This window comes from Leucoraja erinacea, chromosome 16, assembly GCF_028641065.1.
Source record: "Leucoraja erinacea ecotype New England chromosome 16, Leri_hhj_1, whole genome shotgun sequence".
Taxonomy (NCBI): Eukaryota; Metazoa; Chordata; class Chondrichthyes; order Rajiformes; family Rajidae; genus Leucoraja; species Leucoraja erinaceus.
Genome location: NC_073392.1, coordinates 34,856,720 through 34,879,441, shown reverse-complemented (window position 1 = coordinate 34,879,441; position 22,722 = coordinate 34,856,720). Strand labels below are relative to the sequence as shown.

The 22,722-nt window shown below is 41.6% G+C and overlaps 3 protein-coding genes across 8 annotated transcripts in view; 2 read left to right on the top strand and 1 right to left on the bottom strand.

The window, feature by feature from the left end:
* tada3l (transcriptional adaptor 3 (NGG1 homolog, yeast)-like) overlaps positions 1–16,192 on the bottom strand; it is a 44,554-nt gene extending 28,362 nt beyond the window's left edge. The window contains exon 1 of one of the 2 annotated variants that reach the window (XM_055648151.1): positions 15,837–16,192. The gene's annotated coding sequence lies outside the window, so the exon portion shown is untranslated. Of the gene's footprint in view, positions 1–6; positions 297–15,836 lie in introns of those variants that run through there. The other variant, XM_055648149.1, reaches the window with a different exon arrangement.
* LOC129704798 (actin-related protein 2/3 complex subunit 4) lies at positions 281–13,268 on the top strand. 3 transcript variants are annotated; one of them, XM_055648152.1, is made up of 6 exons: positions 281–349; positions 2,652–2,767; positions 3,647–3,758; positions 6,647–6,742; positions 8,692–8,862; positions 12,946–13,268. In XM_055648152.1, exons 1-6 carry the CDS (start codon positions 296–298, stop codon positions 12,949–12,951), a joined length of 555 nt encoding a protein of 184 aa, XP_055504127.1. In that variant the 5' UTR covers positions 281–295; the 3' UTR covers positions 12,952–13,268. The 3 variants fall into 3 exon arrangements, with proteins under 3 accessions (XP_055504127.1, XP_055504129.1, XP_055504128.1); XM_055648154.1 differs by lacking the exon at positions 281–349 and adding an exon at positions 467–622; XM_055648153.1 differs by lacking the exon at positions 281–349 and adding an exon at positions 693–979.
* The window catches only part of LOC129704795 (tubulin tyrosine ligase 3-like), a 74,898-nt gene continuing 68,357 nt past the window's right edge, over positions 16,182–22,722 (top strand). For all 3 annotated transcript variants that reach the window (XM_055648148.1, XM_055648147.1, XM_055648146.1), the window contains exon 1: positions 16,182–16,643. The gene's annotated coding sequence lies outside the window, so the exon portion shown is untranslated. The remainder of the gene's footprint in view (positions 16,644–22,722) is intronic.

Here is a 22,722-nt window from a genome sequence, read left to right as displayed (position 1 = left end):
GCTTACCGTGCGCCTGTTGCAGTGTGATTGAGTGAGTGTGCGCCGCGGAGAGGAAAGCGCCCGGGGTAGAGCGGCATCCACAGGCTAAGCCATCGCCCTCTCCCCCCGCTGTCCGGCCCGGTGGCAGCGCCCGGCGGCAGTGCGCGGCCCTTTCCGGCGCCGGTGCAGGAAGATGCAGCAGAGATCAGCGCTTCACTGTGGGCACCAACCGCAGAGGATACCCCGCTTACAGCCAAACCTTATCAACTACCGACTGCATGATTGCACAGCAGAGTGCAAAAAATAAAGCCGCACAATGTATAAAATCAGCTACATGCACAATGCGCACCCCCATTCCCATACAAACATGGTACATTCCAAACAGGACTGGTGAAAGATAATTTAATGTTTATTGTAGGAGCAACATCAAAATGCATGCAATGGCTTCCTATTTGAAAACATAGTGTGTTAACTTGTGATCAGCACACAAGGCCGGTGTAGGGCGGCCACTCTCTGTCTCTGTGGTGCTAGGGATGGACTTGGACTCGCTCTCCCCGGGCGGGGCGAGACCAGACCAGACCCGGCAGTGACCTGCGCACGCGCACGCGCCAGCGACGTTTCCGCCTTCCGGGGAGACAAGATGGTAAGCGGGGGGGAGACAGCGCCGGGCGGCTCGCAGCTTGGGGGGGGACACTCCGCCAGGGTGTGGGGGAGGTTAGGGTCCGGCTTCAGACCGGGTGAGGCCCCGGTACCGTGCTTACGGTGTGGCCAGCGAGGTTAAAGTGTCAGCAGAGCCGCATCCGCCCTCCTCCCGAGGGCAAGGAGAGGTCCACACCCAGTGCTTCCTGCTTCAGGCTGTCATTGAGCCAACGTTAAAGCCACTGAGGTTTGGGCCGGGCTGAGGCGCATCGGGTTCTGCACGAAAGCCCGTGTGGTGTCTCTTATCACACGACCACCACCAAACGCACCTGCTGTGTGTCCTCTTTGAAATCTATGCATGGTTAGGGAACCATTTTCTACTCGTCCGCACAGCCCCATCAGGGGAAAGAGGGAAGGGGAGGGCGATGGGTAAGGAAGGGAGGGATAGGGGCTAAAACTCGAGGTTGTTTGACGTGCAGCTTTTTAAAATCTGAGGGAATGTCACAGCCTAACCTTATTGTATCTTTGAATGAGAAATTGTCACTAGATCTCTAGTTTTATTAATTTATATGGACCTTACTTTTTCAGAGGTTCACTGATTTAGTATGTTTCTGATTTAGTTACTTTTTCAGAAGTTCTCTCATTTAGTATCTGTTAGTTTGAAAGAACAATCTAGTTAACAAGTTTCTTTTCTATTTGACACGCTGGCTTGGGTGTAAAACTTTGAGGTTGAATACCCTGTGGTTAACTTCCAAGTATTTTTCAAATACTCTACTATACAATATTTAATAATCCTCTACGGTACAATATTTATGATCTATTTAACTTTTTATAAATTAAAGTTGATTACGGACTTGAGTAACTTTATGTACAGTTACATTGCATAAGTATTTGACATTTCCCAATATGTACTATGTGCTTGGATTTCATATAATTGCTCTAACATAAAATCCTGCCAATGAAGTTTGAGAATTTGAATTTGGTTTTGAAAAAAATACAAATGAAAAGTAAATATTTTCTGGTACCAGTTAAAGTTATTGTCCTTCACTAATGCCCATGTGGATAATCTGGTCTCGTACAAATCCAAATTAATATTAAGTAAATTATTTGTGTAAATCAGAGATTTTATCAGCATTGATCAATTTTCTTCCACACTCTCTTACGTGGTCCACTGTGTACATGGACTGCCTTGTTTGCCATCAAAGTTATGTTATGGCATTAGGGTATAATGTTGGATATGTGTGGCCTAGTATTTGTACCCAATTTCCAGGTAGGATGACCACTTCCTCTTATCATTGACCACCCACAAATAACTTCACTGTTACATATTATCCAAATTACCAAATTAGTTGTTGTATCCATATTTGTTTTAGCTCTAGACCAGGGGTCGGCAACCTTGTTCTGCATTGGGGCCAGGATGCATGTCTGTGAGCGGATGGCGGGCCACATCTATCACGTGTACACATGGATCCTGTCCCAGATGGCAGGCAACAAATCACTTGTTCACCTAGATCCTGCCCCTTCAAGGACGCTACCTGGAGGACTGGCCCCTAGTTACGGGCGCTCACGAACATGGCGCACCTATGGACCATTGCCTTGGCTCTGTCCTGAAGGCGGTGGCTTACTCCTCCCCGGCCTATTGACAATCCCGATCCCGACAGTGAAGTCCAGACACAGAAGGTGCGTGGCCGTGCCGGCGGCTTTGCCCAGGATGCGGTACAGCCAGAGCTCGGCGCTTGGCGGCTCCGCCATTGCAGCCACCAGTGCAGGCGTCCTTGCGTCACCGCACCTGAGTACCGGAGATGACGAAAGGCTGTGGGCCGGAGGATTACGGGGAAAAAAATACGCCTGCGGGCCGGATGATTTCGGGTAACGGGCCGCATTCGGTCCGAGGGTCGTAGGTTGCCGATCCCTGCTCTAGACTATTCAGTCGTGCGTTGTTTGAACCACATTTTATCAGTTTGTTCAGGGGCTCCACCAAAGGCATTCTTGGCCATATAATCTTGACTTTGCTTTTCTCTCCTTTTGTAAAGGCGACGCTTCGGCCATACTTGAATGCAGTTCGTGCCACTCTTCAAGCAGCATTATGTCTGGAAAATTTCTCGTCACAGGTTGTGGAGCGTCATAATAAACCAGAAGTGGAAGTGAGGTAGGATTTGGAATTCCGACTACTTTAAATTTTCAGTTTGTTCAGATGCAGCTTTGAGCTGCTTCTTTTCTGCTGCTATCAGATTTGTGAATGACTTCTCATATGCCAAGGACAAATTCCAAGTCCTCAATCTACCTAGTTGTGGTCCTTACACTTTATTATTACACTTCCTCTGCAGCTGTAACACTATACCTGTATCCTGTTTTTTTCTCTCTTGCACTACCTTGTACTTTGTGTGATTTGCCTGGATAGCACGTAAACAAAGATTTCCATGATATCTTAGTACATGTAACAATAAATCATTTTAAATCCTTCAGTTATTTGGAAATGAATGTGAGTAAACCCATTTTTTACACTAGATGAAATCAAAAACCACAGAAAGCTGTGATTCCTTAACAAAAGCTTTACATTCGGTACACGTGACAATAAAGTAAACTTAAAGCTTTGAGTGTATATGTCCGAGTATATTTTTACAACTGTGGGCAAATGACCAGGAGAACATTCTTTTAAATAACCCTTTTGGAAATGATTTGTGAGGCAATTTTGAAATATTGATGGTTACTATCTACTGTCATTGGTACTTTTGTATTTTCAACGTAATGTAGCGTTCAAAACTAGTCCACCTCATCACAATTGTTATGTGGAATAATTTCTGAGGCAATACCGTTTCAAAAACGAATTTAAGTAAAAAGCCAACCCTAAATCTTAAAACTGCTTCTTCTTAAACTCAATGCTACATATAGGTCTGGGATTATGCCATCCCCATGGAACTCTTGAGAATGTCTTTATATCAATTCTTTCAAAAATACGTGGATAAAGAGTTCAGATGATTTTGGATACTGTATAGTAACAAACAACTGTTTACTTGATTTAAAACAGGAGCAGTAAAGAGTTGCTACTGCAGCCTTTGATCATCAGCAGAAATGAGAAGGAGAAGGTCCTTATTGAGGGCTCAATAAACTCTGTACGAGTCAGCATCGCAATCAAACAGGTCTGTACATTTTTAAAGTTGTCAATGCATATTTGGCATTGTAATCCAAATATTGCAAATTAAATCTTGTTTTCCCCTTGAATGATCAAGGAGACCCTCCTTCTAATAATGTGCAACTTGAAGTTTGGAAAGTTTCATCTAGTTAATGTAGATTTTCAGGGAAATGTGTATTTTTCTCTTGGAAATAGTTGCTGTAACTTTGTCTCGTTCAGATTTGAAAAGAGCCACCTTCATGGTGCCACAAGCATTCTAGGAGAAATGGACACAATTAGAATTTCTTGGCTTCTTCCACTACTTTGTCGAATTCACATTCCCTTCAGACATGCAATGCACACCTTGACTGAGCCTGATGATTAATCTGTGCCAAGATTCTGTCAATTCCAAAAATTTAAGTACAAACATCATATGGGGCATATAACTGCTTAAGTCTGTCACATAATTTGGTAAGATAGACACAAAAAACGGGAGTAACTCTGCAGGACAGGCAGCATCTCTGGGGAGAAGGAATGGGTGATGTTTCGGGTCGAGACCCTTCTTCAGACTCCTTACACATCATTAAGTAAGAGCCTCTTCCGCTTTCCTGCCCAGTCCCCAAATAATTTATTCCTGTTAGGGCCAAAAAAACATAATCAGTCTTGTTTTTACTCAGCAGCTGATATTGGTTTTACTCAGCAGCTGAGCATGCACAGGCCTCTTTGGATCATTCCAGATTCTCATTCATCTGAATGAAGACATTTCTCCTTGGCTTAGACCTCAAGGGACACAGCTTTATTTTGAAATTCTGCCTACTTGATCTATTGCCCCGACAGAGGAAACAACATTTACTCTTGCATATTCTCTTGGAATTATCAACATTTTACTTCGCATTCTTCTGAACACCAGTAAATATGTGCCCATGATAATTCAATCTCCTCATGGAAGAGCCCTGCTTCCACAGAATTACACTAGTGAATCTATATGAGCCCGTTCATGACCAAGTATGATCTCATTTTGATAAAGAGATCAAACCTCGGTAATCCAGGTGTGGTCTTATGCAATTGTAGAAAGACAATTGTACTTCCAGCTGCTTGTAGAAATCCCAGCTGCATCTTATTTTTACGCCACATTTATCTGAATTAAACTCCATCTGCCATTCCTTGGCCCATTGGCACAGGTGATCAAAACTCCATTGCGTTCTTGGATAACTTCTTCACTGTCCACTATACCACCAATTTTAGTCTTCTGCAAACTCATTAACCATGTCACCTACATGCTCATCCAAATTGTTAATATAAATAATGTACAAATGTGGACCAGCACTGATCCCTGTAGTACACCACTTTTACAGGCCTCCAGTCTGAAAAACATCACTCTACCATCACTACTTTCAAATCAATTTTATGTCCAATCTGTTAACTCGCCCTTGATTGCATGTGATCTAACCTTGTGGACCGGCTTACCACTTAGTACCTTTTTAGAGGCCTTTCTAAAGTCTACATAGAAAACGCCCACTGCATTGCTGTGAGTTAATGATTTCAGAAGCACAATGATATGCTGACTATCCTTAATTTGTCCTTGCATTTCCAAATGTTTGTAAATCCCATCTCTCCTCCAGTAATTTACCCACCACTGTTGTTAGGCTCACTGGCTTGTAGTTCCCAGGTTATCTATCCCATGTGATCATTCATATATAAAGGCCGGTTTATTTGGACAACCTTTCATATGTCACTTTACTGATGGATTTTGAAATTCAGATGCACATATCCACTGATTCTATTTTTTCTCCCCCTTTCTCCTGGCTAGATGTATTTTCCAAATAGATTTTCCTTTCATTAAACAGTACTTTGGCTAATCAGGTGAAGATCATCTTTGCCTTTCTGCACTTCTAATATAATCGATTCCAACAATTAATGTTAGGTTAACTGGTCTGTAATTCTATCATTTTTCTCTGGTTTCACAAATAGCATTAGACCATTGCATTTAGTCCCTCAATTCGTAATGTATTTCAATGCTTCCCTCCAGTGTCATGTTCCTACTATTTAATGACAGAACGAGGCCATGCTGACTCCTAGGAGACCAATCCTATTTTCCCTCCTTATTTTATCTGTATTCCTGCAATTTCTCTTTCTAACATGTAGGGCTGTCATCTTCTTTTGATGTTTTTTGCTATTAACCTGTGCTAAAGGGTAATTTATAGTAGACATTTAACCTACCAGCTTGTCTTTGGAATATTGGAGACCTGGCCAAGGAGAGTGCAAAGTGCACAGATAGTACCAGGATCAAGATTGAACACATTTCCTGTCAAAAATAATGCAAGGTCTATCAGCAAGAGAATTTTGATTGTATTGTTGGCACAAAGAGATAGGGTTGTTTTTTTTTTTAATGGACTGGAAATGAATGTTGGATTTTTAGAGTATTGTTGTACAAGGCCAAATAGAAGTGATTGGCTTGTCAGTTTCCAGAGCAAATCACTTAAATGGTCTACGCTGTGAACTGGCAGCCTGTGATGGTCGTCCTTGGTAACTTACTTTAATTCTCTAAGTTTTATGTTTGTTTGCTTTTTCTATATTAATTCCATAATGTAGCAACACCCAAAGTAATTTTAACCTGGGGATTTTGCATGTATCATTCTTCCACTACATTTCCTGCTGACTCATTTCATTAATACTTCAACTTTGATCAGCAGCAGACAATGCATCTTTTAAAAGAGCTTGAGGATATTTTGAACGACTGTTTAATCCTCAATTCTCTGTACTTTCCCATAAATGCCTTCAATGACAGTTGTGCATGTGATCTCCCTGTTTTTTAAAATTATCCTTGTATAGCTATTACTCTCCTAAATACTTTGTTTTTTAGTTTTAAACGGGTTGAAGTATGTACATGTTAAAGTTTCATATTGTTAATTTCAGGCAGATGAGATTGAAAAGATTCTATGCCATAAATTCATGAGATTTATGATGATGCGAGCAGAGAACTTCTTCATCCTGCGGAGAAAAGCTGTTGAGGTAATGGCACTGCTTAGAATTGCCACTTTATTTGGTTTCTTTTCTATGAAGCATGTCAGATGGACAAAATAATTGAAGACTGAAAACCAGCTATCGCAGGAAGTCTGTGCACATTGCACAGCTGCTGTACTCGTCTTGGGAAGTTTTCAGCTGCTCAAATGTAGATAAGTTAAAGCTGAACATCATGTATGAATATTGCTCATCGCATCACAAGAAAATCCTTTTGCTTCCAATTGTGTTCTATCTTGTAAAATAAATTTATTTCAAAAAATTATAGTAAGAGAGGATTTTAACTTCCCGTACATTGACTTGGACGGCCATAGTGCTATGGGCTTGCAGGGGCTGGAATTTAAGTGTCTTCAAGAAAGTTTTCTCAATCAGTATGTAGGTGGCCCTGCTAGAGAGGATAAAATGTGCGTTCTTGACAAATAAGGTCAGGTGACTTAAGTGTTGGTTGGAGAGCAGTTTGGAACCACTGACCATAATTCTATTAGTTGAAGAATAGTTATGGACAAAGCTAAGACTAGTCCAAAAGTCCTAAATTGGGATATACAATAAATTAAATATACAACCAATTTTGATGGTTTTTGATTGGAACTTTCAAAAGTTGATTGTAGGAGAGGGTTCTTTCAAGTAAAGGAATGGCTGGTAAGTGGGAGGCTTTTAAACATGAAGTAGGTCAGGTTGGCAAGAGTTGGGAAAATTAATTGACAAGACATTAAGGCACTGGTCAAAGGAATTGGTTGCGGGATATCGCCTGTATGGTTGTGAGTAGTCGCCTAAAGAGTCAACCTTTTTCTGGTCGCTGCTGGATTTTCAACATTTTAAATTATGGCAGGGTACCGGCAAGTCGCCGAAGAAATCGGGTAAGTGGGACAGGCCCTTAAGTTAACATTTGGAGTACCATGTACAGTTCTGGTCACCTTGTGAGGGAAGGATTTTATTAAAGTGGAATGGTGCAAAAAAGATTTGCAAGTATTTCACTTTGTGTTATAGGGTAGGCTGGTCTTTTTTCCCCTGGCACCGAGGAGGCTGAAAGGTGACCTTATTGAAGTATACCAAAAGTACGATCATAGATAAGGTGAATAGCCAGTCTTTTTCCCAGAGCTGTGGAGTAAAAAAATAGGGGCTATAGTGATTTAAGGTTAGAGGGGGAAGATTTAAAAGGGATCTGAGGGGCAACTTTTTCCACACATAGAGCAGTGCAAATATGGAATAAACTGCTAGAGGAATTAGTAAAAATAATTATGACATTTAAACAACACGTGTAGGTACGTGGATAGGAAAGTTTTGGAGGGATATGATCTAACCAAGGCAAATGGGACTAACGCTGCTAAGTGATTTGGACAAGTTGGGCAGAAGGGCCTGTTCCCCTGCTGTAAAGCAGAATGGCTCTGATTCCATCTGTGTTGAGGTCCTTCTGGGAGTCTAGTGCTAGGCTTTCTTTGACCAAATAGGTAGCCATTTATCTATAGCATTCTATATCCACTAGTCCACAAACAAACTGAATTTAGTTCTCTCCATCATCTTTGTCCGAGTAATTAAACATATGTGAAATTTGAAACGTATGCACTGATATCTCAAACAGGAGAATGTGGGTGTTGCATACTCTGCATGTTGAAGTGATGAACCTTTATACATGCAGAGTGATTTTCTTACTGAAAATATAATTGATGGGAATGTTATGATGCAGCAAGTTGGCAGACTTTTTTCACATGTTGGAAAAGGATTTCAGCCAAAATTTAACGGTTGTGTAATCGAGTATAAAATTTACCAAGGATTTTAACAAGAAAATGGTATGAATACCAGAGCTTTCTGACAGGAAAAATCTAGAGCTTCAGCTCAGATCTGGTGAATGGGTTGTATGAAAATGTTTGTTATAGAGAGTTGCTGGATAATCAACTATGTCAGTGACTGCAATAAATTAAACACTGTTTCCTCTCTTGCAGGGCTATGATATCAGCTTCCTGATCACCAACTTCCACACTGAGCAAATGTATAAACACAAGCTGGTTGATTTTGTCATCCACTTCATGGAAGAGATCGATAAGGAAGTCAGTGAAATGAAACTCTCATTAAATGCCAGAGCTCGCATTGTTGCAGAGGAGTTTCTCAAAAATGTGAGTTTACCTTGCTTTCTCATTGTCCCCAAAACTAAGAGATTAGCAGTACTTTGCTGAGCTGCTAAATCTATCAGGATGCCAGAAAATTGCATCCTTTGCAACGGCAGGGTTGGTTAGTATTGCATAAATTATGTTGAGTCGGTCTTTGTGCTGCCATTATTCTGCTGTTTGTGGTTTTTGCTTCTCAGAGGAATGAGTTCCTGAAATGTATTTGACTTCCCCTTTAGTGGAAACTGGTCCTTTGGCATTACTTTTATACATGGTGATACTGTTAAAAAGGAAGTGTCCTAAAATAGCCCACTGACTTATCACTATTTTCTTTTATTTGTTGTGTTTTCATTAAAATACATAATGTTGTCATTACAACATTACTCTTTTGGGATTTTGTTATATCTACGAAGTGAACATACTCCATTATTGGTTGCAAATAATTTCAGAATTCCTGGAACATGCTGTTGGGAGTGGTGGTAGAAGCAGATTCGATAGTGACATTAAGTGACTTTTTTGGACAGGCATATGGATTACATGAGGGGTCGATAAGAGATCGTCTTGGCATCATGTTTGGCACAATACATTCTGGGCTGAAAGACCTGTTTTTATGGTGTACTGTTCTATATTTTATGTATGACTAAAATTATAACTGACAATGCAGCATCCATTCCCAATGTATAGTTATACTGAAAGGGTGATGCTAACGAACCATCTGTAGTACAGCAGTCTTTTGGGAATTGTTTTCTAATAATCATATTGGTTGGGGAATTCTGTGAAACTTTCTAATGACATTGAATACCACATTATTTCTACAAAAAGCGGATAAGAACATAAAGGTTAAATACTAATAGATTATTATCTTTCATTGCAAGGAGGCTAAAAGATAGTGGGATGGATTTATCTGACAATCGAACCATATCTGGACAGTATGTTTCTCCTCTGCACATTGCAACCCAGGAAGAATCCAGTGCAGATCCATCAGATTGTTACAGGGGCCAAAATGATTGAATTTAAGACCAGATTACATAGGATAGGCTTGCAGACTCCTTAGGTATTTAAGGGGTGCTGTAATTAATTTATTAAGGATTAATAACAGATTTAAAAGGGGAGTATATATCTAGAACACTCAAAACAAAAACTTAAGTCAGGCCAAATTAAAATTTCAAGACAGATTCTTTGAGATATAATGCAATCTACACACAGTCCGCTGGAGGACCAATTAATCAATGATGAGGATGATAATTCAACAAACTTGTGTAATGGTTGTGGTTGAACTTTTTTTGATAGTTGTAGCCATTGAGACACATGATGACTGTTGAACTTCTGACTTTGTAAATTCTAGAGTGGCAGGTTGAGATAAAGTAAGTTGTTGCAGTATGTCCAGCCTCACGGATTCATGAGATCACTGATCCAATTAACTTTCTCATAAATGGTGTCAAGTAGCGGCTGAGTATCGCAGGAATGTGTTGCAAGACGAGTTGTGTGTCTCACTTTTGAACAGTATATATCCCTTTGATTAGGATTTACAACTCCATGAAACGATTAGTTTAATCTTAAAATTCCAGGTACAAACCAAGGGATAATATATAACATAATAAATAAGCCCTGTCAATGTAATTAGATGTTAAATGTAGATCTCCCAAAGCATTGGCCTTGGATGTAGAATGTTTTACCTCTGTGGCATCAAGTTGTTAACTCTTTTACCTTTCATGTCAATTTTTGTTTTGCTTTTGTTTGCTGTATTTTGCTTTGCTCGTAGTGCAATTTTATTTCCCTCATTCTTTTACCTGTCTGTTCAGTAGTACTTGTAGCTGACGAGATGGACATTCAGGTTGCAGGTTAAAGGAATGAATGGGTGTGGTTAGGACACTTGATAGCAGCATTAAATAACTGGTGGTCTTGCATGCCAAGGCCCCATCTGGCCACAGCCGTCATACTGCTTATTTTGTGCATTCATCGTGTTTTACAAATCTACTCCTTAATTCAACGTCATTTTCCAGCGGTGCTGCAGTGTATTGCTCAGATAGTTCATGTTCTAGGTAGACAAAAAATGCTGCGGTAACTCAGTGGTTGAGGCAGCGTCTCTGGAGAGAAGGAATGGCCGACGTTTTGGGTTGAAGGGTCAGAAGGGCCTCGACCCGAAATGTCGCCCATTCCTTTAACCTTCGATTTAATTGTCGCCCATTCCTTAAACCTTCAATTTATACTGGCATCTGCAGTTCTTTCTTACTCATAAGTTATAGGAGCAGATTAGGCCCATCAAATCTATTCCACCATTCAACCATGACTGATCTATCTTTCCCTCTCAACCCTATTATTCTGCCTTCTCCCCATAACGCCTGCCACATGTACTAATCAAGAATCTATCAATCTCCACTGTAAAAAATATCCATTGACTTGGCCTCCACAGCCATCAATGGCAATGAATTCCACAGCTTCACCACCCTCTGACCAAATAAATGTCTCCTCATCTCCTTTCTGAAGGTACATCCTTTTATTCTGGGGCTATGGCCTCTGGTCCTAGACTCTCCCATTAGTGGAAACATCCTCTCTACATCCACTCTATCCAGGCGTTTCACTATTCGGTAAGTCATAGTTCCCCCTCATCCTTCTAAACTCCAGCAAGTACAGGCCCTGTGCCATTAAAAGCTCATCACATGTTAACCCAATTATCCCTAGGAACATACGTAATGCAGCAGATGAGAATCAGATATTTTCCTGAATTTTATTTAATCAGTAGCATTGTTCTTCTTGAGGCTTCTTTGATGTTAAGCATTTATGAAAGCATCACATCAAAGTTGTTATCAAAGCTACCAAGTTTTGTCAGAGCATTTCAGTATTCTAGTACCTGAAAATCAGAATTTGCTGAGGAAATCAGTATTTTTACACAGTACCATTTTGCTGAAAAAAATGTTTTTTAAGTGCAGTCATACCCATGTATGTGTTCAAGAATGCATAACTTTGCTACCAATTGACATGTCTTCTACGCACCTTACTTGGCAAAGCATTCATTGCCATCTCTTTGCATACTGCTGTTTGAATGGCTGCTTCCGGCTTTTAGCATCAGATGATGTTTTGGAAACCTCCCCCTCTCTCCCCTTACCCCTCTCCACTCCCACCCCTCTCTCTCTTCCTCCCACCCTTTCGTTTTTTTCCCCTCCCTCCCTATCTTATTCCCTCCCTCCCCCCCCTCCCTCCCTCCCCCCTATCCCTCCCCCCCCATCCCCTCCCTTTCCCCCTATCTCCCCCTCCCTCTGTTCTGTAAAACCAAGGCCAATTCTTTCACCACTAGGTTTATCCAGAATTCTGTTCTTAGCCCCATCCACCCATTTCTTGCAATATGCTCTTCTTTCATTACTAATTTCTTCATACATTTATGTCCTCTTTTCAACTGAAATGGTTACGTGTTTCCAGATGTTGCCATCCTCGTTCCCCTATTACCCGACTTCATTTCCATCTTGGATTCCACTCCACCAACAAAAATTAGCTTTATTTAAAGGTCAACAGATATGCAAGGATATGGAATGCCAGGAAGTTATGGGTATCAGAAATTGGTGATTCACCATACTACATGCTTTGCTGAAGGAAAAATTGGAGGTGCAGTTATCTTGTGACCTCTTTGAGAGCTTGCCAAAAATTGCTACTTGAAAAGGTGGTAGACATACAGCTTAAAATTATTAATGTGGAGTATGTTAGTGACTATGGGGGAGGAGGAGGTGGTAGAGACAACTCGATGGACGACTGGAAAACGCACCAGCTAGTGAGAGGGGAGGAAGCCCCATGGTGACTGTGAGCGCGTCCTGTCGTTCACAGTGACCTGAAGAAAGCGCTGATGGCCAGGAGCCACAATGTGAGGCGTAACAATGGCCGCATCAACCGGACCATGCAGTGGGTGAAGAAGGGCTCACTGGTGCACCATGTGAGCCGGGCGTGGCAGCAGAAGACTGGGCTGCAAGTGGCCAGGGAAGCGGTGTGAGCCGGGGGGTCGCTGCGGCTGGTCTGTCCGCTATAACCAAAATCCTTTATAAAGGGGGCTGTTAAAACAAGGGTTTACTGTATACAAAATCTGATTTTTCTTTCTGTTTACAGTTCTGATGCTGCTTGTGTTTGCTATCGACTGTCAAGACCAAGGTTACGAGGAACTATGTGAAACTGCACTGCTGGAAAGAAGCTTTGGGGCAGGGGTGGGTGTAATCATCTGCTGAAAGGGGGCTCACACAATATCCTGACCAGCTTGCTGGAAGGAGCTTGTATAATAACCCGAACCAGACTGCTGGCTTTAGTATTAACAAATCATTTTTCAATTGATACTGTATTTACAGCAGCTTAATATGTGCTGTCATTAGTTCTTTCCCAAATTGAAGGGACTGAGCTAATACATTTGTATTTTGAAAAATAAAAACTTTCATTCATAGTTTGTGTCATATTGTCTCTGACTTGGCTCCTTCTTACTACATGTGTTTAAGTGATAGTCCATTTTTATTTTTAGGGGGATTTAATTGATGCAATAAAATCTATCACTGACCAACTAGCTCTGGACAGTATTAGGATAATAACTCTACCCAGTGAAACGATAAGCAAAATATTGCAGATGCTGGGCGTCGCAAATAATAAATTTTGACAACGCTTAGCAAGTCAGACATGTTTTGGTTACTTAAAAAGTTACTACCTTTAGTAAGAATTAGTGGATACTCCTTCAAAAGACTGCCAGGCCAGTTAAATTTCCTAGCCGTTTTGGTTTCTACTGATACTTGTTCTATAACATTTATAATCCTATTTGAAACGGTGAGTAATTTATCATTTATATAATCTCCACCACTGTTAATTAGTAAGAAGGGCCACATTCTTTGACTTTCTTTTACTTCTGTTTTTATTCTAATAGCTTCTGAATGAGCTTTTTTGTCAAAATTAATATTGTTACTGAAGTCATATAATGAATTTTGTCACCCAAGAGCAAAATGCTACAGATGCTGGAAATCTGAAAAAATTACAAAATGCTGTAAATACTCAGGTCGGGTTACATCTGAGAAGTGGAGTTAATATTTTGGCTTTGATGATCGTTTATCAAAATGGTTTTGATGGAAGTTTTGTTGATCTGAATTGTTAACTCAATTTGAGATCAACTTGTGAAAGAACTAATGAGCTTTCATCAGAATTGTCCTTATGAAAGGTCACCAAACTAAAATGTAAACCTGGTTCTCTCCACAAATGCTGCCTAATTGGACGAGTATTTTCTTCATTTTTCTGTTTTATACAAGTTTTGTTCTACTGCAAATGAGTAGATTTTGCTGCTTCTAACTTTTTATGGCGGAAATGCTGTACAGGCCTAAAACATTTTGGTAATGAATGGTCAGGGTGCAAACTGCAGAACTGTTTTAGTTTGGTCAATAGCTTTCTTTCTGTAACAGACGATCTAGAGCAGCACACTGAGGTACGATGCTGGCTCTCGCATGTGCTTGGTGCGTTCTCAGTTGAAAATAAACTCTTAAAAGGTAACTTGAATGGTATATTTAAACTTGGGTACATAATCTTACTGCTGTTGTTGCAATTAATATGTATTGACTTATGCTTCTCAATATTAAAAACCTTTTGCATTTCATCTACCCAATCATTTCTTGCAGATTGTTTTTAGTTTTATTTCTGTACCAAACTACCTTGTGTAATCATCAAATTAGAAAGTTGTAATGGGTCCAAGAAAATTTGTAAATGATGTCCAGCAGCCCAATCTCATACTTTTTTCTTGTCCAATAAGAAACTTCTGTTTGACAATTAAACGTATAAAGTTAACTAATTCATCAAGCTCTTTTGAGTCACCTTTAATCTCCTGCGTTTGCATCTTTAAATAACCTGAGTTTTTATCCTAATGAAAACCATCAGTAAATGAAGCAATATATTGAATTTTCTAAAAAGATTAAAAGCTTTCAAATATGTGCATACTGAAGTTGAATAGAGAAGTTTCAGTCAGACCTATGATTTCTTTTTAAGCAGTATTGCGATATAGACAATCTACTTTTTAAGTACCTATATTTTTCACCAAAACATTTATAGAGGTATTTGCATGATTGTAATGGGTAAAATATTCAGAGGCTGAAACTACAACGAGATAATAAAAAATTGCAAGAATTAGATGCAATATGAACAAAGGTGGTAAACAAATAGAGACAAGTATTTGGTAGCAAGGTCTGATTGACTTTGTATTCACTAAATGGATATCAATTATTATTTGATTTTTTTTTTAAATGAGATCTCAGTAGAAGCAATTATTTGGGCAATGGTGTATTTATTGAAACATAGTTCCGGGCCCCATGTTATTGGAAAGAGCCTTACAGCTAATTAAGTATCACTGCTCCAATAAACATACGATTCAGAATGAGGAAGGATGATGATAAATTGGGTTTGGAATGTTCCAATAACTTGCTGAATCTATAATTTGAGTATGAAACCATTGGAGCTATGACAACTGATCCTGTGAGAACTAGTTCAAATTCAGATGTGAAATTTCTGCTTGGTGAGGTGCTGAAAAATCCCAAGGAGGATTATTTTTACAACGATGGCTTGGATCCAAGCAATATCCATGGAACTATCCAAGCAGACACAGGACAAACTCACTTTCATCTTGAACATCTGAAACAACTGCAATTCATTGTAGAAATTTTACCCAACCATCTTGGACAGGTACCATACTGCGTAACTTCTACCCCATTTTATGATAAAATCTTATCATATTTAAGTTTATTTGCAGGAGTCCACACATTGAAAAGTAGTCAGCTCACTTCCCTTTATATTACTTGCCTTGTTTGCTGTCACTACCGTAACCCGGCAATTGTGAAATCAATAATCCTCAATTGTGCTTTTTTGAGTGTGTGTGCGCAATCCGGTCGTGTTTTCAATGTAACCGTTTGGCATTTGCTTACCTTGATGCGATGACCACAATCACAAGGATGTTATAACTCAAGACCACAGCTGAAACCTCCACTCACCTGCTCTCTTTACAGATGCTGACTGACCTGTGTGTATTTCCAGTGTTTACAGATTTCCAGCAATTTCACCCTTGTTTTTGCTTTTAGAGATTGGTAAGTCTTTCGAATTCTCAACCCTGAAAGATGCTCAGTGGTTGAGTTCATGCAAAAAAGCAGAGGTCGATAGGTCTTTGGGCAATGTGAGCGGGGTCATGTTGACCGTGTGGGCAACTGGATGAGGATCAGCAATGATGTGGTGAACTGTGGTGTTTATGGCTCCCTCCTGTTCCTGCCAATTTCAAATTTCCGACAAGTGGGATTAATTGTGCAACGATGGCCGAAAGAAGCAGCAGTCGCTATAACGGGTCGAGCTGACTGTCTATTCCCAATGAACGAATGGTTGACCCGTCGCTCGCATTGAACGAATGCGGGGGTTCAATGGCGGTGACCAAGGAATGGAAATAGTCGCCTCCGGTATTCCGTTTCAGCGATTAATTTCGGGATGCAGATCAAAATACTATTTGCGTGCAAACACTGCAGACAGAGAGGTTGTGTGCTTGACGTGGACAAAGGGCCGGTTGCTGAGCGGCGACAATTCGCGGTGACTGACTGAAGAGGCCGCGGCCCGAACAAAGATGGCGCCTGACGTCGTGCAATCGTCGCCGTGGTAACCGTAAACAGACGAGGCCGGGGCCTGCGCCGGACGGCGGTGGTAAGGAGCAGCCCGGGGCAGCTCTGGCGCCAGAGCCAGAGGCCAGAGGCACCGCAGTGTGTGTGCGTGAGAGAGACAGAGAGACTTTGGGGGGCAGCAAAGAATCATCAGCTTCAGTGAGTACCGCCAGTGGGAGGAACGGGGAACCAGCACTCACAAGGCGACGGGAGGCATGAATGGTGTCAGCTGTGTAGTTCACGCTTTAGCACTCGCCCTTCCAAGGGTTGTTTGTGTGTTCAAGTCTCCCTCCAGAGATTTGATCACCAAAAATCTAGCCTGACATCTCGGTACAGAACGAAGTGAAGTGCTACACTCTGACCTCTCAGGTGGATGTTTAAAACCCCCCCATAAAATAGCTTCTGAAGATCTTTGATGTCCTTATTCATCAACCAATATTGATAATGATTAGCATTTTGGGAGCTTGCTGTGCATCAATTAGCTGTCGTGCTTTCCATGTGACTGCGGAATAATGCAACTTGCATTAGGCAAGAAAGCCATTTGACGTCTCAAGTGCAAAGAGCAATCAGATGGTCAAACTCCACTGCACAGTGCCAATAGGTTGCAAATTCTCTCTTGCACTTTTTTGAAATCTACATTATTTCCATAACCATCCATATTAGAGCATCCCTGATCATAATTGCTTAAGGCCGTTACTCTCGTAACTTGCATTTTTATTTTTGCCAATCACTTTTATTCTGGGTCCCTGGTTCTTGAGCATTCAGTTCAGTTCAGTTTACTTTATTGTCACATGTACCGAAAAGCTTTTGTGAGTACTATCCAGTCAGTGGAAAGACAATACACAATTGCAATCAAACCATTTACAGTGTATAGATACATGATAAGGGAATAACATTTAGTGTAATGTAAAGCCAGTAAAGTCCAATCAAAGATGGTTCAAGGGTCACCAATGAGTTTAGTTTAGTTTATTGTCACGTGTACCGAGGTACAGTGAAAAGCTTTTGTCGTGTGCTGTCCAGATGAGGTAGATGGTAGTTCAGGACCATGCCACAGTGAGATCAGGTTCTATCCCTGCGGAGCTCGGGACTCTGGAGGCAGCTGACAGGACTCGTCCTGGGCTCGCTCCCGGCCCAGCCCGGGATGGAACGGTGCTCCCGTGAGAGCGGCATGGTGAGGGGCTGGAGTGGCCCAGTCCGAGGGAGGAACGGCACTCCCGCTGGAGTGGCCCAGCCCGAGGGAGGAACGGCACTCCCGTCGGAGTGGCCCAGCCTGAGGGAGGAACGGCACTCCCGCTGGAGTGGCCCAGCCCGAGGGAGGAACAGCACTCCCGCTGGAGTGGCCCAGCCCGAGGGTGGAACGGTACTCACGTGAGGGCGATCTGGTCCGGGGGCTGGGACGGTGCTCCGGTGGCTGGGACGACGTTCTGGCGGCGGTGTCCAGAGTCCTGGGTTCAGCCGCGGGCCAGCGGCTGCGTGTGCTGGACTGGAGGTGCGGCGGCTTCAACCACCCCGGGCCGCAGTGTTTGAACCGGCCCGTTCGCGGGGTTCGGTGAGCTGCGGGACTGTTTATACCATCGCCCGGTGGGGAATCGCCTCAGCGCAGAGGGAGCAGAGGGAGAGACTGCAACCCTAAGATTTTTGCCTCCACCACAGTGAGGAGGTGTTTGGAGGACTCACTGTGGTGGAAGTTAATTTGTGTTTATTGTTGTTATGACTGCAGGCACGAAATTTCGTTCAGACCGGAAGGTCTGAATGACAATAAAGGAAATTCAATTCAATTCAATTCAATTCAATTCAATTCAATTCAATATATACCCTCTCTATACTCTTCACAATTTTACAAGGGATTCCCTTTCACACTCTCCATTCCAAGAAGAACAACTTCAGCTTTTCCAGATCATCCACATAACAAAAGGAACTCATCCCTGGAATAATTTCTGTAAGGCCCTTCAGTGAATTAGTGTTTCACAAAAATTCATCTTGAATTTCTTATACTTGTATTCCATACCATTATTTAGAAAACTCGGGATCTTGTACACTACCATGTTTTAACCATGTTCTCAAACTTCCTGCTACTTTAAATGAACAATGCACATTTATTCCCCATCTCTCGGGTGCATGCTCATTATAGAGTTGTTTTCTGTGGTTAAGTTTTGTCTTAAGCTCCCTAGCAAAATGTATCTTTACATTGCACAACATTAAATTTTATCTGCAACCAATCTGCCTGTTCCACCAGCTTTATGTATGTTCTTAAAGTCTGTAACTACCCTCCTCACAATTCACTATGCCTTCAAATTTTGTATTTAGAAAAAAATAGTTAAAATTACTAAACCAGGGTACTGTACACTTCCCTTCTATAGAATAAATTGTTTTTTACTAATTCCCTCTTTTTTTCTGTTACATAACCAATTTTCTTTCCATGCTGCAGCAGTCCTATTTAATTCATCTTAATTACAAGTCTATTCTGTGGTAGTTTATCACATCCTTGCAGGAAGTTAATATAGCACATCACCATTTTTCTTACATTAAACCATTATGTTACTTCATCAAACATTTTGATACAATTTCCCTTTAATGAATGCATGCTGACTTTTCCTAATCAAACTCCCTCCTTGACTCCATCCAAGGACCCAAACAGTCTTTCCAGGTCTTGCACCTCTACTGTATCCGCTGTTCCAGGTGTGGACTTCTCTACATCGGCGAGACCAAGTGCAGACTCGGCGATGGTTTTTCAAGTGACATCTAATTTTGTATCTAAACTACTTTTCAAAGGACCTTCTTTGAAAAAAGTTTGGACAATCCCTGATCATGAAAGCCACTAGAAATCCAGTGAAACAAGGAAATGGCAGAACGGATAAACGAGTACTTTGCAGGCAGATACAAAATGCTGGAATAACTCAGCGGGACAGGCATCATCTCTGGAGAGAAGGAATGGGTGACATTTTGGGTCGGGACCCTTCTTCAGATTGATGTCAGGGGAGTGGGCGGGACAAAGATAGAATATAGTCGGAGATAGACTGGTGGGAGAACTGGGAAGGAGGAGGGGATAGAGAGGGAAAGCAAGGGCTATTTGAAGTTCGAGAAGTCAATGTTCATACCGCTGGGGCGTAAACTACCCAAGTGATATATAAGGTGCTGTTCCTCCAATTTGCGCTGGGCATCACTCTGACAATGGAGGAGGCCCAGGACAGAAAGGTCAGATTGGGAATGGGAGGGGGAGTTGAGGTGCTGAGCAACCGGGAGATCAGGTAAGTTAAGACGGACTGAGCGGAGGTGTTCAGCGAAACGATCGCCGAGTCTGCACTTGGTCTCGCCGATGTAGAGAAGTCCACACCTGGAACAGCGGATACAGTAGAGGTGCAAGACCTGGAAAGACTGTTTGGGTCCTTGGATGGAGTCAAGGGGGGAGTTTCATCTTTTAGTTCTGTCTTCACTAAGGAAGATAGAACTAATCTCCCAGAAATACTAGGGGACTGAGGATCTAGTGGGAGGGAGGAACTAAAGGGAATCCACATTAGACAGAAAATGCTGTTAGGTAAACTGTTGGGACTAAAGGTAGATAATTCCCCAGGGTCTGATGGTCTGTATCTCAGATTACTCAAGGAGGTGGCCCTGGAAATCGTGGATGCATTGGTGATCATTTTCCAATGTTTTATAGACTCAGGATCAGTTCCTGTGGACTGCAGGGTAGCTAACATAACTCCACTTTTTAAGAAAGAAGGGAGAGAGAAAACTGAGAATTATAGGCCAGTTAGCCTTACATTGATATTGGGGAAGATGCTTGAGTCGATTATTAAAGATGTAATAGCAGCGCATTTGGAAAGCGGTGACAGGATTGGTCAAAGTCAGCATGGATTTATGAAGGGGAAATCATGCTTGACTACTCTTCTGGATTTTTTTGAGGATTTAACAAGTAGAATGGAGAAGTGCCGTCCAACATACATTTTCATGAAATCTTAGCATCTGTTATCACGCCTTGCATCTTTTACCACTTCAGCAGATGGTCCCAGTACTCTGTAGTCTGTACTTTATCATGTGATATATTTTGGACCCAGAGATTATAAAATAACATTATCTGGCAACAGTATAAATGTCGACTAAAATCTCTTTTATTGCACTTTGCGGTCTCCTAATTGCACGAAGAATGACAGCTAAAATAGTTGTTTAAAGGCAACCTTAAACCATGATTTCCATGCAAGTATTATTATGATTGTTGCAGAAGGGTTCCAAATCTTTTTCATACACTGGCTGAGAGTTCATGTTTGGCTGTTCACATCCTTGGATAAAAGTGTTATAGATTCAGCACTATTCATTTATACATGGAGCTATTTTACCCTGTGGGTGTACTTAATGTATTGACAGCTAACGTGACTGGACATGTGCCAATTGTAACAGGAAAATTAATTCCTCCATATAACTTAAAAAGATGACATCAGAATTTAGAAGCAGGCGCTTTGGCCAACCATCAAGCACTAATCCTACACTAATCCCGTTTTTTTATCATTCATGTCAACTCTTCGCTGGTTCCTGTACATCTATTCACAAGCAGCAATTTGTAGTGGCCAATTAACCCCACAAATATGGGAGGAAACCAGAGCACAAGAAAATAAAAACTGTACTCATAGCGAGAACATGCAAACTCCATGCAGACAGCACTGGAGGCCAGGATTGAACCTCAGATGCTGAAATTGAGAGCTGGCAGCTCCATCAGCTGTGCCACTGAGGTGGATCCGTATTAATAGTCTGTTGTTATGCTAGAGTCTGGTTCAAGTACGACTCACCACTTACAGAGTAGTTAATTAAAACACATTGTGGTGCTGATAATTCACAATTGTATAAAGAGTAAATTATCCAATCATTTTGAATTAAGATACACCAATAACACTTTACATTGGTAAATAAATTATACATTTAGGTGGGGAGGAGAATGCTATGAGAATGCAGGGTGACTTGGACAGGTTGGGTGAGTGGGCAGATGCATGGCAGATGCAGTTTAATGTAGGTAAATGTGAGGTTATCCACTTTGGTAGCAAAAGCAGGAAGGCAGATTACTATCTAAATGGTGTCAAATTGGGAAAAGGGGAAGTACAATGGAACCTGGAGGTCCTTGTTCATCAGTCAATGAAAGTAAGCATGCAGGTACAGCAGGCAGCGAAGAGAGCAAATGGCATGTTCGCCTTCATAACAAGAGGAGTTGAGTATAGGAGCAAAGAGGCCCTTCTGCAGTTTACAGGGGCCTAGTGAGACCACACCTGGAGTATTGTGTGCAGTTTTTGTCTCCAAATTTGAGGAAGGCTATTGAGGGAGGCTATTGAGGGAGTGCAGCGTAGGTTTACAAAGTTAATTCCCGGGATGGCGGGACTGTCATGTGCTGAGAGAATGGAACGGCTGGGCTTGTATAGTCTGGAATTTAGAAGGATGAGAGGGCATTTTATTGAAACATATAAGATTATTAAGGGTTTGGACACGCTAGAGGTAGGAAACACGTTTCCGATGTTGAGGCAGTCCAGAACCAGGGGCCACAGTTTAAGAATAAGGGTAAGCCATTTAGAACAGAGATGAGGAAGCACTTTTTCACACAGAGAGTTGTGGGTCTGTGGAATTGTCTGCCTAAGAGGGCTAGATAGGGCTCTTGAAGAAAGCGGAGTCAGGTGATACGGGGTGAAGGCAGGAACGGGATACTGATTGTGGATGATCAGCCATGATCACATTGAATGGCAGCGCTGGCTTGAAAGGCTGAATGGCCTACTCCTGCACCTATTGTCTATTGTCTATAAATGGTTCAATTATCAGTCAATCTGCATAAAGCAACTTTAAATTAAAAGTATGTTGAATCACTTGCATTCATTTCATGCACTCCTGAGAAGCATCCCAATCCACCTGCTCCAGTTTGAGTGTTGGATACCCACTAATTTGTGAGGATGTTACACATTTTCAAAAAAGCTTTTCCGATCTCCATCTGGCAATCTCTTGTCATCATGCAGCTTAGAACAGAGTGTTTTCTAGTTTTCTGCATGTAAATAATGAGCCAACTGAGTGTAACTAGGAGCTCAATGGTTGGGGATTTGATCAGGGAGAGGATTTTGCATTGGTTGCATCTCTTCAATACTTCAAGTTGCCTTGTGTAGATAGTTCATCTCTCAGAAACATATAGAAGAGCAGGGATCAACACTGCTGCCTGGGAATCTATATGTTTTATGCCAAGTTTGTGGTCTTAATCCAAGTGGATGGTGAAAGG